Source organism: Podarcis melisellensis (genome assembly GCF_964234715.1).
Source record: "Podarcis melisellensis genome assembly, chromosome: 10".
In the NCBI taxonomy this organism is placed as follows: Eukaryota; Metazoa; Chordata; class Lepidosauria; order Squamata; family Lacertidae; genus Podarcis; species Podarcis melisellensis.
Window position 1 is genome coordinate 48,375,064 of NC_138542.1, and position 15,465 is coordinate 48,390,528.

The following is a 15,465-nucleotide window of genomic DNA, read 5'->3' on the forward strand; positions in this document are numbered from 1 at the left end:
AATGTTGGTGAAATGAATATGCCATGGTTACGGTAAGTAATGTTTAACTCGGTTCCTTTCTTTATCATGTGCAACACATGAGCCCATCATTTTTATTTTTTCAAATATAGAGAAATTTGTAGAGCAGATTAGGTTTTCTTTCAGAAGAACACAAAGAGAGAGCATCATACACCAGGTATTCAGACAACATGGGTTAGTTATCAGCTAACCAGGAAATATAGGGTCCCCCATAAAGCTATAAACACTCAACTTGGTCGTGACCACCACTCCCATCAACCTTGATCATTGATCATGCTATCTAAGGCTTATGGGAACTGGAGTCCTACATATCTAGAGAGCCGGAAGTTTCCCATCCCTCCTCCTTGTGGAGCATCCCTGGCTCCTCACCTTGTTTGTGTTTGCTGGAAACGATCTATCTCTTCAAACACTTCTGCAATCTCATCTTTTAGCCTCTATAAATGAGAGAAAAGAGAGAGAATGAGGGGAGGGGTGGGGTGAGAGAAGAAAGAACAGCACACAGAATAGTTATTCACTGCAGAAGTCTGACGTGTGAAAAGGAAGTAAAGACCAGTTACACTTGGTTACTAAAATAGACTTGGGGCTTGTTCCAGTCATCTGAAGGGAACCCATACCGCTGGTTTGTTTTTAAAGTCAGCTGTCCATCAAGTGGTCAAAACATTTAGTAGTTTCCCCAGAAATTGTTTGCTGTGGATTCAGCCCTAGTAACTGCTGTACAATCTTTATCCTTGAGGCAGTCATTAGGGGGAAATTGCTGTGATTATTCCCATTTTACAGATGAATAACATCTGCAGAAGGAGATTGAGACCACATGATTCTGGGAGCTAGACTAGAGTTTGTTGTGGGTGCTGACAGTTGTTCGAAGACCCCCTATTCCCTTCACAGAGCTACAATTCCCAGAGCTCCCTGTAAGGAAATGACTGGCGGTTAAACTATTTTTTTATCCCTTTGGAGTAGCATTGAGTCTATGGGGTTTTGTCCTTCCAGGCTATGGCTTATTTTATTTTATTTTTTAATTCTTCATTTTCTTCCTTTTTGTTATGCTTGCCCCCCCTTTTTTTGGTAGTGAATCAATAAAAAATATAAAGCAAATCAAAAATATAATTGATTTGGTAGCAAATCAATTTAAAAAAATTAAGATACAGTACATTGCAAGCCAGAGACTAAATAGAGATGGTTGGTCACAAGTCTTCTAGCAACAAGGCTGGGACTCTTTCCCTGGGGCTGCATCCATGATTATGATGAATGTCTGTTTTGGGAGGAAAGGTGTGGCCTTGGCCTTGGGGGAAGGGCCTTAGCTAGGGTCAGCCCAAGACATTTTGGCACCTGAAGGAAACCAACAAATGCTGCCCCCACTCTGGCCAGAGAAGAAGGGGTGAGTGAAGGAACAAAGAGGGAAGAAAGTGTTGGAGGTTCGGTTGCATACGGCCGAGCTGTAATGGCTCTCCTCCGAAAGTGATTAATGACCTAACCCTTTAATGAGGCTTCAGGCATGTTCCCTCATTACGCAGAGTATACAAACAGCAGAAGGAGCTGAAAATATGTGCTACATCGCTATGTTTATTTCTAACTATGCAGGACAGGAAAGAATATGCATCTGCTCTCTGTGAGAGTCAGTGAGCAACTGGAACAAAAAAACAGGAAACCAGTAACATCAACATCCGTCTTTGTCTCCCGTGAGACTTCCAACAGTCTGGAATGTCAGCAGAGTCTTGTGACTCCAAAAACTGCACAGCGGCATAAACAGAAACCTAACAGAAAGATCTACATTGGGATCTTCTGCCCCCGTGGATCCTGCCGCCTGAGGTGGTTGCTTCACCTGGCCTCATGGGTGGGCCTGCCCTGGCCATAGCTCAGTGGCAGAGCCCATGCTTTACATGCAAAAGGTCCTAGATTCAATCTCCAGCATCTTCAGGTACGGTTGGAAAAGACTCTTGTCTAAAATGCTAGAGGGTCACTACCAAGCAGCATCAACAATAATGAGCTACACGGACCAAATGTGGTCTGTCATAGAATAAGGGAGCTTCTTGTGTTTGGACCCTTCCCAACGATAGTCATAATTCTGGCAATGCTACAGCCACTGCCAGCCTGAAGACGATGTTGGACTACAGTTCATATCATCCCATTCCATTCACCATGCAGGCTGGGGCTGATGGGAGTTGTAGTCTAAAACCAGGTTGAGAAAGACTTGGCCTTAGTGCCCTTGGGGTGGTGCCCACCTGGATGTCTGCCAGCAGCTCTTCCTTGTGCTTTTTGATGGTCTGTAGCTCAGCTTCCTCGGTTTCATTTAAATCTGATGTGCCTGAAAGAAAAATGATCTATTTTTACTCCCACCCAAGATTGCTCTGAATGTCAAGGATATGATCCAGAAAAGAACATGGCCATTTTTTGACCTGCACATTTTTGAACAACTCAGCATACAAGGTTCTCCTTGGAAACACACAAACCCATTTTGTCCCCATAACTTCTCTTTGGGGTAGGATCAGCAATCGACCCAAAACCATTGAGTGAGCTTCACGGCTTAGTGGGGATTTCAACCCAGGTCTCACCACTCCTCGTCTGATATGGACATCTAGACCACCTACCTTTTCCCAGAGCTGGTCCTTCAGGTGTTGTTCCCACAAACTGTTCCTTAAAGTCAGCTGAGCTTAAAAGCATTTTGGGTACTTGAAAGTGCCCTGCGTTCTTAAACTATGGAGTTTGCTACACAAGATAGTGCGATGGTCATGAACTTGGATAGCTTTAAAAGGGGGATTAGACCAATCCATGGAGTATCAGGTAAACAATAGCTACAAACCATGATGGAAATATCCCTACCAGTATCAGAGGTGGTTGCTGGGGAACACAAGTGGGAAGAATGTATGGTGCTCGTGTCCGGCTTGTAGACACCCCACAGGTATCTTGGTTGGTAATTGAGAAAACTGCATGCTGGACTAGTTGGGTCTTTGGTTTGATCTAGCAGGGCCCATGTTATGCTTTTATGAGGCAAATACAAGCCCCAAAGACTGGAAACACACATAGGGGTTGTTGCCCTAAAATTCTCCCTATGTCCCTCTCTCCAAACTCCCAGAAGTATCGCTCCCAAAATATTACCAAATCCATAATTTCCCTCCAAAGCCTGGAGTGGGAAGAATCCAAATCAGATAAATATTTTGTTGAAATATAATTAACAAACAATTACAAATTCACACCCAGTGCAAAAGCATTCCAGATCCTAACATTTACATTAGATCTTTGGTGGAAATGCCCCTTGACTGGGCATGCATACCCTGACTCCCATTTTAAGGAGCGGTGGCAGCAGCTAAGGTGTCTGGTGGTTTTTAAAGGGGCAGAGGAGGCCTTGCTATTTATCAACCAGTGGCTACACGTAGATGTTACTCTAGGTTGTATGTAGTTCCTCTTTTATTCTTAGGAAACTGGGTGGGTGATGTCAGAGATGAGAAAACCACAGAATGATTCACTACAGACCAAAAAGAAGCAGAAGTAGCAGTCTGGGGGCCAGCAGCTCCATAGTTAAATAAAGATTACTCAGAGCACTCAGCAAGATTCTGACAATAAATGGGAAGCTGTTGCAGTAGCTGAAAATAAATGTCAGCAGCATCAAGATTCTCTTTCTCTGAAGGCTGCAGCGTTTGTAAAAATGGAACTGGGTATCCAGGCTGGACTTTGAATTCAACAGTTTTCAGAAATCACAATATTTATTTTCCTTGTGGGAATCAGGAATAGCTGCACCATTAGACAGACTGAGGTACCCCTCTTTTCAGATGACAGATTTGGGGGTAACTGTTAAACTGCAGCAAATGCTAACTTCTTTAGATGATGATAGCAAAAAAAAAAATTATAAAAGGACTCCTCCAGGCAACTTATTTATTGAGCATAAATAAATAAATAAATAGTCCAGTAGCACCTTAGAGACCAACTAAGTTTGTTCTGGGTATAAGCTTTCACGTGCATGCACACTTCTTCAGATACACTGAAACAGAAGAGATATTGGATTCTTGTCTCATTACATATGCTAAAGCTATTTTTGGTCATCTGCATACTATCCCTTGCTTTTTCATGTATGACTAATTGCAGTCGTTAACAGTCGTCAACAGTTTTACCATGCCCGTTGAGTCAATCACCCATCTCCCACCACCCTTCTGAGAAAAAACCCACCCCACCCTCCCACTATACATAAGGGTCTGGTGACTTCTGTTTCAGTGTATCTGAAGAAATGTGCATGCACATGAAAGCTTATACCCAGAACAAACATATTTGGTCTCTAAGGTGCTACTGGACAATTTATTTATTTAGACTGCATCAGACCAACACGGCTACCTACCTGTATTTATTGAGCCTTTATCCTGACTTGCTTGCACAAAGCTTAGGCAAAAGTATTGTCTCTAGTCTTTAATGAGCATTTATTCCAATTTGTTTGCAGGGTGGTTATGTGAGTTATTGTGGGTTGTGTATGTATCTTCCCATTCGTCTTTTGTTCATCCCTTGCTTTTCAATGCTGTCATTTTTCAAACAGCCAAAAGCCCACTTCTGTCTTAAAGTGGATTTGTTGCACTAGGGCAACAGAGCCCTTTAATTGTGCAAAACCTGATGTCCTGGTGTCCTCTTGAATCCCTCTGCAAAGTATGGTAATGCAAGTCTGGAGGCATCCAATATCATTATACATTTTAAACCACATTGGAGTCCTCTGTTCAATTTATTTTTCAAGCTATACCGGCTTTAATGACATTGAAAACATACTTCACATGTTGTTCCTAACAGGAACCGGTATTTTGTTTAAGATGCAGGGCTGTTCTCGGAAGTGGGGAACAGTCATTGCTTCTTTATTCCACAATCCTAGAGGTGTAATCTGATACCTGCAATAGCTGGCAGGGACATATTCAGCTTGCAAACCCCATATTGGAACTGACCTCATGGATACAACATCCAGCCTCCTTCTCCTGTTTTAGGTAACACCCTGCCTGTTGAAGAATTCTGGAGAGTCTGAAAGTTCACCTCAATTTCATGACATTTTGGTTGGTTCTCACAAAGCTTTATGCCCAGCCTTGCATTTTGGAGGTTTTTCTGCCCTTATGGACTGACTTTGGCTCCTTATGCTTTTCACATGTTGTGGTGGAATCTACACACATATAAAAACCGTTCTGAAAATGCTTTTTTTAAAAAAATAAAATTAAAAATACATTGAATTTTCCATAAGGCTCGCCACCTCCATTTAGTGTCACGTTGTATATTGCACTTAAAACACACTTAAAATGTTTCATTTGCAACTGTATAGCTGAGTCCTGTGTTTTCTTTCCAAACATAGCCACTAGCCTGTGGTAAACCATTCTTTTATTTTTATCTTATTTTCTCATGTCTGGACAAAAAAGGGAAGTCCCACCCATTTTGTCCTGGAAACTCTTTATCTATGCTACAGTGCACATGCAATACCATTGCTAAATATATGGTCAGAAAAGGGGAAGCAATGACCTAGATTTTGAGGTGTAGAGGTAGGAACAAGAAGCCTAGTCATGCATGCCCCTTAGTATGTGGGTTTGACCCACTCAAGTAAGGTTCCACCCTCATACATTCCTGGTTATTACCATTCGACTGCATTTGGGGACCAGTCACACAACTATGTGCACAGTTTCCACTTTAACTAACACCATTGGTCACATTGTAGTGTGATAAACATAAGCTGAGTTTCAGTTGTGCTCCGGGGGTGAGGCCATCACATCACCTTTGCACTGCTGGGATGGACAGGAAGGAGGCATGTAGCTATCAGACGTTCTTGATAGAGACCTTGAAGGATACAGCAGCTCTGTGTGGTTAAGCATCACCTGGAGGCATGCAGCACTTCTGCAAATTTAGATGCTCATCCTCAGGTGAGCAAGATGAATAATGAGAGCCAACAATCTTTCTCCAACCTGGTGCCTTCCAGAAGGAATCCAGCTTCCATCATCCCTGACCATGGGCCATGCATTGTGAAGGGTACCAGGTTAGGAGTTAGAGTATTAAACTAGAACTTGGGAGAGTTTAAATCCCCAGTTATGTGTGAAATTCCCTGCATGACCTTGGGCTAGTCACTATCTTTTGGATGAAAGGACCTCACGGGGCTGTTGTGAGGATAATATGAGGGGCTTACGCAGTGTTATTTTTCTAGGAAAAGAGATCCCGGAACTCACCTGCACTAAATATTTTGTACAGCCTGATCCTATCTTTGTTTGCTCAGCTTTTAGTCCCACATATTCAGTGGGGCTTACTTCTTAAAAAGAGAGCATAGGATTCAAAGTCCCACTGATTTCAATGGCACAGAGCCCCCACACTTGCTAGACGGAACAGAGGATTCATTCCTAGCATACAATCCAGGTTAAATGTGCATAAGTCCAAATGAAAACAAAAGATTAAATGGATGCCGAGGTCTTGTTAATTGCAAAAAGACTTCAGAAGTAAGTCCTACTTCAGTGGGGTTCAGATCCAGTGGTGAGCGGGTATAGGATTGCTGTCCCAAACATTATTCTAGGACAGAGGTGGGGAACTACGGCCTTCCAGTTGTTGTCAAACTACAACTCCCATCATTCTTTACAACTGGCAATGTTGGCTGGGGCTGAAGGGAGTTGGAGTCCAAAAACATATAGAGGACCACAGGTTTCCTATTACTGTTATAAGCACTTAACTTGGAACTGCCATCATCCCTGACCCCAGATTCCTCACTCCTGTTCTATCCATGGAAACTATCCATGGAACTGGCAAAGCCAAATTGTACCAGCCTCTGGATTCCAGCTGTGAAATAGAAATGTAAAGAGCATAGGAAGCTCCCTTATACCAAGTCCACCTAGCTCAATGTTGTCTGCACGAACTGGCATCCCTCCAGGGTTTCAGACAAGAATGATCCAGCAGACTACTAAAGCACCTGATAGCAGGAAAAAGAGGCAGCAGTGTAGATGGTCAAAAGTGAATAAATAGAAGATGGAACATTGCATCAGTACCTTGACGTGCCCAAGTTGGTGGGATTTTCCACAGCCAATGCGAGAAGAAACATTTAAGAAGCTGGCTGTGGCTGAGTATTTTTCCACCTTTCGAAATCTCCCTTGTGTTTTGTCAAAAGTGCCCTTGGACACAGAACGTGCCTGGATGGGTACTTTCAACTTCCTACTTCTGAGATATTCTTTCTGCAAATTCCTCTTTGAGAGGCGTTCTGCAGAGCCGTCTGCTCAGTAAGGGTAAGTGGCATGTTTCTGAAGATATCCAGAGCACCAAGCTTTTCACAGATGGCATTTTGATCTGAGGAGACCAGAACCAGAGGCTGTAGGAAGCTCTGGAAACATTCAAATTAAATAGAGTTCTCAAATGAGAGCCCAAGAGATAGCAATTAAAAGATCAAGATAACCAAGCTGCTCCTGGGAGGCCTGAGGCTTGTTCCAGCGGATGAAGGCGTTCCAGGATTCTTTGAACTGGTGAACTTCCAAAGGAAATTGATTCCAAATACAGCAGCTCAAGGTTGCTATGCAGAGGCTGCAATCCTATACAGCAGGGTAGAAACCCCATAGATCTTCAGTTGTGGTTAAACTGTGCCTTCCATCAACCCTGGGGAAGTGGACTGAGACACTTCAAGCAGCAGCAGCAGTGCTGGGTAGGAGTCCAGGTTGGCACTAGCCAAGGATTTCTCAGCAGCATCATGGTGGGGGCTCACTGGTGTGTGGCATATACAAGAACAAAAGGAGAATCCTTGTGGGTCCATCTGATTTAACATCCTGCTTCCAACAGTGACCAAAAACCATGCTTGCTTGGACTTAGCAGAAGTGGAGTCCCACAATATTTGTACCATTGCTCTGCAGTAGCTCAGTTGGTAGAGCCTGAGACCCATCATCTCAGGGTGAGGGTTTCAAGCCCCATCTTGGGCAAAGGATTCCTTCATTGCAGGAGGTTGGACCAGACAATTCTTGTGGTCCCTTCCAACTCTTTAAGGAGCCAGTGTGGTGTAGTGGTTAAGAGAGGTAGTCTCCGCTCCTCCACATGCAGCTGCTGGGTGACCTTGGGCCAGTCACACTTCTGTGAAGTCTCTCAGCCCCACTCACCTCACAGAGTGTTTGTTGTGGGGGAGGAAGGGAAAGGAGAATGTTAGCCGCTTTGAGACTCCTTAAAGGGAGTGAAAGGCGGGATATCAAATCCAAACTCTTCTCTTCTTCTTCTTCTCTATGATTCCATGATACACCAAGGGTTTATTTAATAGGAGATGAATCTTAGGAGCAATTATGTGGAATACCTGGTCATCTCCATATATTCCACAGACCAACCATGGTATCAACAGTCATGCTAACTTTTAACTTGAGAATGGTACTCATGAAACCATCAAGGTGCATCAACCTGAAGGGGAGGATAGTTTTGCCATGTGCCCTACCATGTAGAGGGCAGACTTCTATCTGAAGGTCTACCTGGTTTCCAAGTCCAGTTTAGAGACAAAGAGCCCTATGAATGAAGAACAGGGGCCATGAAGTTGCACATCAACAGTTAGCACCCGGACAACAGACTGAGCAGGCTGACACACAGGTCATTCAATCAGATTGTATTGTATTTAAATCACGGCACTTGTTCTAAATTCTAAATATACATATTAGCACATGCACATTCTATGCAAATCTGCTTCCACTTTTGGCACATCTTCTGCCCTGGGGGTAAATTATCTCAACTGGCCCACCACCCTTGTGGAGAAAGAGTGACTTGACCATTTAAAATGAGTTAATAAAAATTCCCCACCCTCTTGAGACCTCAGTCTTCCTGCCCAGTTGAAAATAAACACATATTTTCCATTTGACCACCATGGTTAGCAACTGTTCAGATACATATTCTTCATGAAGTCACCTAACTCCCTTTTAAAGCCTTGGAAGCTAGTAGTCACCACAATTCCTGGCAATGAATTGCATAAATTAGTTAGGTGTTGCATGAAGAACTACCTTTGTTTTTTAATCTATCCTGAATCAACTAGCAATCAATCTCACTGAGAAACTCTGATCTCAGTGTTATGAATGAGGATGAATAAAGCTGCAATCCTAAATACACTTACGTATCTTGCAGTAAATCCCATTGTATTCCCTGGAATTTACCTCTGGGTAGACATGCCTAGGACTGCACTGCTAACCCCTCCTTTTCCACTCTCTCTGCACTTCTGTAGCTGGCAGTTTTCTAAATGGCTCTGGACACCGACTGTTTACACAAACATCCTCTTGATTTCCTGCTCTGAGTCACCTGATTTAATTACTGTATTTTAATGGAATTGTTTTATTGAATATTTTAATTACGGTTGTTTACATCTTAATGGGATTCTTTTATGGTGCATTTTAATTATGGTGCATTATTAATTACAATGTGTTCTAACCATGTTGCATGATCGGGTTTTTTTTCCTGCTTTAAAAAACTCATTAGAAGCCTGTTTTGATACTAAGTGGCACATAAATAATGAACCATCACCACAACCACTGGAACAATGCAATATGCTTTAACCTTACCCCAGTCAGGGTGTCCCAATTAGGTGGGGGGAGGGCAGATGTGAAAGTAGGCAGGTTTCTTGCACCTTTAATAGTTGTGTAGAGGGACTCGGGTGGTGCTAGGGACGCAGGTGGCGCTGTGGGTTAAACCACAGAGCCTAGGGCTTGCCGATCAGAAGGTGGGCAGTTCGAATCCCCGCGATGGGGTGAGCTCCCGTTGCTCAGTCCCTGCTCCTGCCAACCTAGCAGTTCGAAAGCACACAGTGCAAGTAGATAAATAGGTACCGCTCTGGCAGGAAGGTAAACAGCATTTCCGTGCGCTGCTCTGGTTCACCAGAAGCGGCTTAGTCATGCCGGCCACATGACCCAGAAGCTGCTCCCTCACCCAATAAAGCGAGATGAGTGCCGCAACCCCAGAGTCGGCCACGACTGGACCTAATGGTCAGGGGTCCCTTTACCTTTACCTAGATGGACTAGGGGCCCACCATTCTAAGCTTCTTCCCCAAAGAATCCTGGGGGTTGTTGCTTGCTAAGGATGCTGAGAGCTGCCAGGAGACCTCTTTCCCCCTCACAGAGCTGCAATTCCAAGAGTTCCCTTTGAAAGAGAGATTGAAAGTTGAACCATGTGGAAAGGCACAGGTACATTAGTCTAGCTAAGTTTAAAGGTACATTAGTCTAGCTAAGTTTAATGTATCCCTTTTCATTTAATGATGATACTTTGGAAGGCAACTTATGGACCTAGATCTTGGTCAGATAGTGGATAAAGTGACAATTTTTTAAAATCAAATTTCTTATAACAAAATCCAGAGGGCAGGGGAGAGAAAAGGAGTCAGAGGAGTCTCACAAAGATTAATCATCCTTGAAAAACAAGACTTGGCTTCTCATTCTTTTAGTTGGGAACCAGTAATTGGCCAGTTCCTGATTTCCTCTTCTAACATGGAGCTTCCAAGGGTCTTCTTAGTTACATTTGGAGGGAGGTGGGTGGCAGCTTTCCTGTTACCCAGACCTAAGACAGCATCCCATTTGGAAGCCACCATGACTACCCTGTGTACCGCCAAAGAGAACATGGGGCCTTGGGAGGGGAAGGATCACAGTTGACCTACTTCCACAAGGAGACAAATCTCCACACACCCCATCCATCTAGCTGTGGTTAGCTATAGATGCTTTGGGATGGTTGGGAAGATGGGAAAGTAGGCACATGTTCCTTGCTCATTTTTCAGAAGGCCCTGAAGACCTTGTCATGGACCATTGTCCTGTCTAGGTGAACTTTCTCCACTTCCAACATTCCAGCCTGTTAGGATACAATTTATTTGTGATATGTGATAATAAAGGCACGTGTCAACTACCCGCCTGATCCACACCCAAGAGGTGGGAATCCAAAACAGAAGCCTAGCTAAATGTTTATGTATCCCTGACAGAATGATGGGTAATGAATTGTAGAAATAAATTTTATATATTGAGAGAGCACCTTTCCCAAACTCTGAAAGGTGGAGGCTAGTCCATTAGGGCAAATGGGGCACTGCCCCGCCAACCTTGATCTGCCCTCATGCCAACTGCTAGTCCAAAGGATGGTACTTCCTGTCAGCATTCTCCTCCTTAGGCCTCAGTGTTGCCTTAGTAGGGGGAAGGATGGAGCACAAAACTAGAATTAGTTGGCTCTGCCTGTCATTGGCTTTGGCTCCACCTACTCTCGCTCCCAAACCTCCCAACTTTTCCCAGTGCAAAACTGAGACACGTGTACAGTGCTACCTCGCAAGACGAAATTAATTCATTCTGCGAGTTTTTTCGTCTTGCGAATTTTTCGTCTTGCGAAGCACGGATTCCCATAGGAATGCATTGAAAATCAAAAGTAAATCAACTTTCAAGACATTTTCGTCTTGCGAAGCAAGCCCATAGGGAAATTCGTCTTGCGAAGCAACTCAAAAAATGAAAAACTCTTTCGTCTTGCGAGTTTTTCGTCTTACGAGGCATTCGTCTTGCAAGGTACCACTGTATTCTGGGACACAGTCCTGTGTGAGTCACTTGACCTGCACCTCACTGTTGCCCTGAAAAAGAGTTTATTTGGGGATGAGATCTCATGTGCCCCTGAAAAAACTCTTTTGGGTGGGAGCAAGAGGAGCACCCAAAATGGCCGCCGAGATTATGGGCTCTTTCCTTCTGCCCTACTAGGCCCAATGGGCACCAGCCACCTCAGTGTCTAAGAGCTGCCACAGTGTGAAGACCCACATGGGTTTATTTCCCTTGCCTACACCCCACAAGAGTTTTTGTTTGTGTTTCACCTTAAGTGATAAATTCCTCATTGCCTAAGCCACTCCCGTAAAACTTAATAGTCTTCAAGAAAAAAATACCACTTAAAATAAATCAACAGTCAATAAAAACAGACTAACGTCACAAAATCTAAATAACGACATGCTCTAAGAATTTATCACCTGGATAAAAAGGTAGCTAAAAGCACATCTACATGTTTTTGAAACAATGATAAGGTACAGCTGACATATGCCGAAAGAGTTGGGTTCACCATGGAGAGGCTCTGAGCCCCCTGGAGAGAGTTAAGACATGGCGACTGAGGTGGGATGCCACCAGCCCAGTGGCTTCCTTCACCCTCACCACTGCCCCATTCTGCCTCTCTGGGCTCTGGCAACTGGTGGGGCTGCCACAGCTGGGAGAGAAGCAGAGTGTCACCTCAGCTTACATGCCACAATTGCAGGAAGTTTTCAAGTAAAAAAAATTAATAGCAAAGCAGAGAGGATGCCCAACACATTCGGTTGGATCCAATTCTACTCAGAACAGATCCATTGAAATTAATGAACATGAGAAACTTAGGTCTATTATTTTCAATACGTCTACTCCTGAGTTGGACTAACTTATTTAGTAAACTGTTTTGAGGATTTTTTCTTTCAATCAAGGGGTATAATTTTTAATAAATAAATAGATACAATCCAACAGGTTTATGATGAGTAGGGATTGAGAGGACATTTGATTCAATATTCATTTAAAACTGAATCTATCAAATCTGCACTTTCTGAAACAACATGTGAACCATAATGCAGCTATCCTTCAGAATGCGCACTTATCTGAAGTTTGCAAGGCAGTTCTCCAACCAAACAAGGTTTGCAAAAATGCACATTTTGGGGGAACATGTGGATGACAACGAATAAATTAGTGAAAACAACATACAAAATGCATTATATGAGAGGAAAATGCTTGCATATAAAACGTGTTTAAGAGAAATCTTGCTGGTGAATTTTTGTGAGGATTTGTTTTCCTTTTTTTTTGCAAATTGCTGCAAAAATGGAGAACTGAATTTATGTCTGGGAAAATGAGAAACTGAGAAAACTGAAATGGGCAGAGGCTTCCTAGTTGAATACAACCCCTACTTCAGATGGTATCCAACTAAGTTTTACTCAGATTAGGCACACTAAAATTAATGGACCTAACATAACCATGTTTATTTATTTCAACGGGTCTACTCTGAGTAACCCTTACTTGAATACCACCCTTCATTTCCAGTCTTCAGCAAACCCTTTCTGCCCTATACACTTGACTGTTCCAAATTCTCCTATTGTTTCTCAGATGTAATGGAGGATACAATGGAGAATGCAATGGAGATCTCAAAACTCCCATGTAAAGACCATTGACACGAACAGCATTTTCACACATAGGGATCCACAATTGGGGGGCAGTGGAACAGTCCCCACCCCTCCCCAGATAAATCATGAAACCCAGATTCCCAACTTTAGTTGTGTGTGTGTTTTTTAATGAAAATAAGTTTTTACCAATTGTAGAATCTGAGATTTGAGGCAATATGTACAGGCAATATTAGCTACACACCCTTTCCTGAAAAAACTAACCTGATCAACCCCTTTCAGTGTTTTTCTTCTGCCCCAGGAAATATCCTGCGGGTACCTCTGCTTGCCCAGTTTGGATCGCCCCTTCTTCCAATCTTTCCCCTTAACTGGACGTACTTCTCTAGGTCATTTGGGACACATCCTTTCCCTTCATCCCCAAGGTGCTGGATCTGCTTAACCCAATCTGAAAGTTATGCAGAAAGGTCAGCAAACTGGTCAGCAAACTGCTCATCCACAATCTGAGCCAGAATAGGTGTACTTGTAAGCACACTTCAAAGAATATGAAAGCTTTCCTCTGGGTGGCATTTTTAAAAAAGTACAGGGTAAAATCTGGCTGTCTCCCAATAACATTGGTGTGGACCAACAACACTGGAATGCTGAGATATAGGAGAAGGTGGATACCCCTTCTATTCCACATCCAGAAACCAAGGAAACTGGTGGTGCTTGAATCTTGAGTCAACACTGGCCACAGGGCAGCAACCTCCACTGCACCTCCACAAGCTAGTTTAGGGGCACACCAGACAGGCTGTGTGGCACAGGTAGCTCTGTTGTCCAATGCTCATGCTGCCACTCCCAGCCTCCCAGCATCCACTGCCTGAAGCAGCCACCTCCTTCTCCCTAATGCTGCAGCTGGCCCTGGTATCCCTCCATTCACACGTAGCCGTAAAGCATCAAATGCAGAAAGGACACATGAGCCAGACCTCTTTCAGTCACAGGTGGCTTTGGGAGGGTGGAAGTAAAAGAAATAAATCCTTCAGACCAGACTGGCAAACCTCAACATCTTGCCCAAGAGATCCCTGTTGTCTCATTTCTTTTCAATAACTGGTTTAGGCTGGCAATGATCCTATGAGGCAGACCCTTCTGGATCCCCACAGCATGTATAACTTGGAGGTTGAATAAAGACATGGCCCCCATTTTCTAAAGAGTTGACTTACTGGTGGGACGTGCATCCATTCTGAAGCCGGGCTGAGAAGACAATCCTCCCAACTCTGGTACAGCTGTGTGGGTTTCTCTTCCCTTTGTGCTTCTTCGGAATTAAAGTGACTACAGAGGAACAGTAACTAAAATGTAGGGAGCAGCCCAGGAGGACTGCACTCATCTGTGACTCCGCCCCCTTTCTTTCTCTCTGGTTCCTCCTCCTTGTGCGTTCAGATTGACAGAGGAAGCCATGTGGTCCTGGTTCAGAAACGAGTGCAAAGGCTCTTTGGTTGTTTCCTGAAAGAAAAGCCACAGTATTGCTGCCATGAGCAGCCGTTCCGTTCTTGCTGAAAAGGGTCTTAAGCTGCAGATGTGCAGCAATGCATCAGCTCTCAAGGTGTTTACAGACAAAGCGACAGCCCCGCTGAGGGAAATGGGATTTTGTGGGCTGAGCTGTCATGCAGTCTAGGACTGAGCAGTTCTGTGATGGCTGTTTTACCCTGCATGCTCTGGGAAGGAAAAGGGAACTTGGAAGTGCAAAAGGGATTTGCTTATTAAGAGGATGATTTGGTGCTGCAAATGTATCCCCATCTGTTTTTTAGTCCTCAGGCTCTGCACAGCAAATCAGCCGAGTAAATAAAAAGGAGGGAAGTTTTTCAGTTCTTTGCATCCTGGATCTCTGGGCTTGTTCACACAAGGGTTTAATGTGGGTTTGAAGCTGAACAGAATCTTCTTCGTTCAAGTGGAAGCCCACATTTTCTCCCCAATTAAGTTGGATTTCCATCTATGGTTAATCTGATAAGGGAAGAAAACCCAATATAAAATTGCAAGGTACCCAGTTGTGGATGCAATAAAGCACATTGTGTGTGTGGGAGGCAGGGGTTCATGTGTGTGGTGATGTTTCACTGGGTGCTGTCTACTGCCACACTTCATACTTCCATTTGCTCCTTGCCTGAGCACACCTGAACTATCTTGTTTTCATCAGCAGAAAGAAAAGGATGCAGTTGACAGTGTCCCTGTTTCCACCAGTAGTTGCTGAAGGCACATACATGGTAATTTTATTCTATTTTTATTTTAAAGCTGTTTTGTATAGAACTGCTCTTGCACAAAACAGCGATATGGATATAGATATTAAAAGGCCTTTCAGGAAGAATCAGCAGCTGCAGGAGGTGTGAAATAAAATGGAAAGGGAAAGGAACAAACTAATTTATTCCCTC

The 15,465-nt window shown here is 43.7% G+C and overlaps 1 protein-coding gene across 1 annotated transcript in view; it reads right to left on the reverse strand.

The window, feature by feature from the left end:
* CYTH4 (cytohesin 4) overlaps window positions 1–14,410 on the reverse strand; it is a 39,048-nt gene extending 24,638 nt beyond the window's left edge. The window contains exons 1-3 of the mRNA XM_081929113.1: window positions 14,266–14,410; window positions 2,238–2,320; window positions 388–452 (exon numbers count right to left, since the gene is read on the reverse strand). Of these exons, the coding sequence (XP_081785239.1) occupies window positions 388–452; window positions 2,238–2,320; window positions 14,266–14,284 (167 nt within the window). The 5' untranslated portion in view covers window positions 14,285–14,410. The remainder of the gene's footprint in view (window positions 1–387; window positions 453–2,237; window positions 2,321–14,265) is intronic.
* Window positions 14,411–15,465: the final 1,055 nt, after the last annotated feature.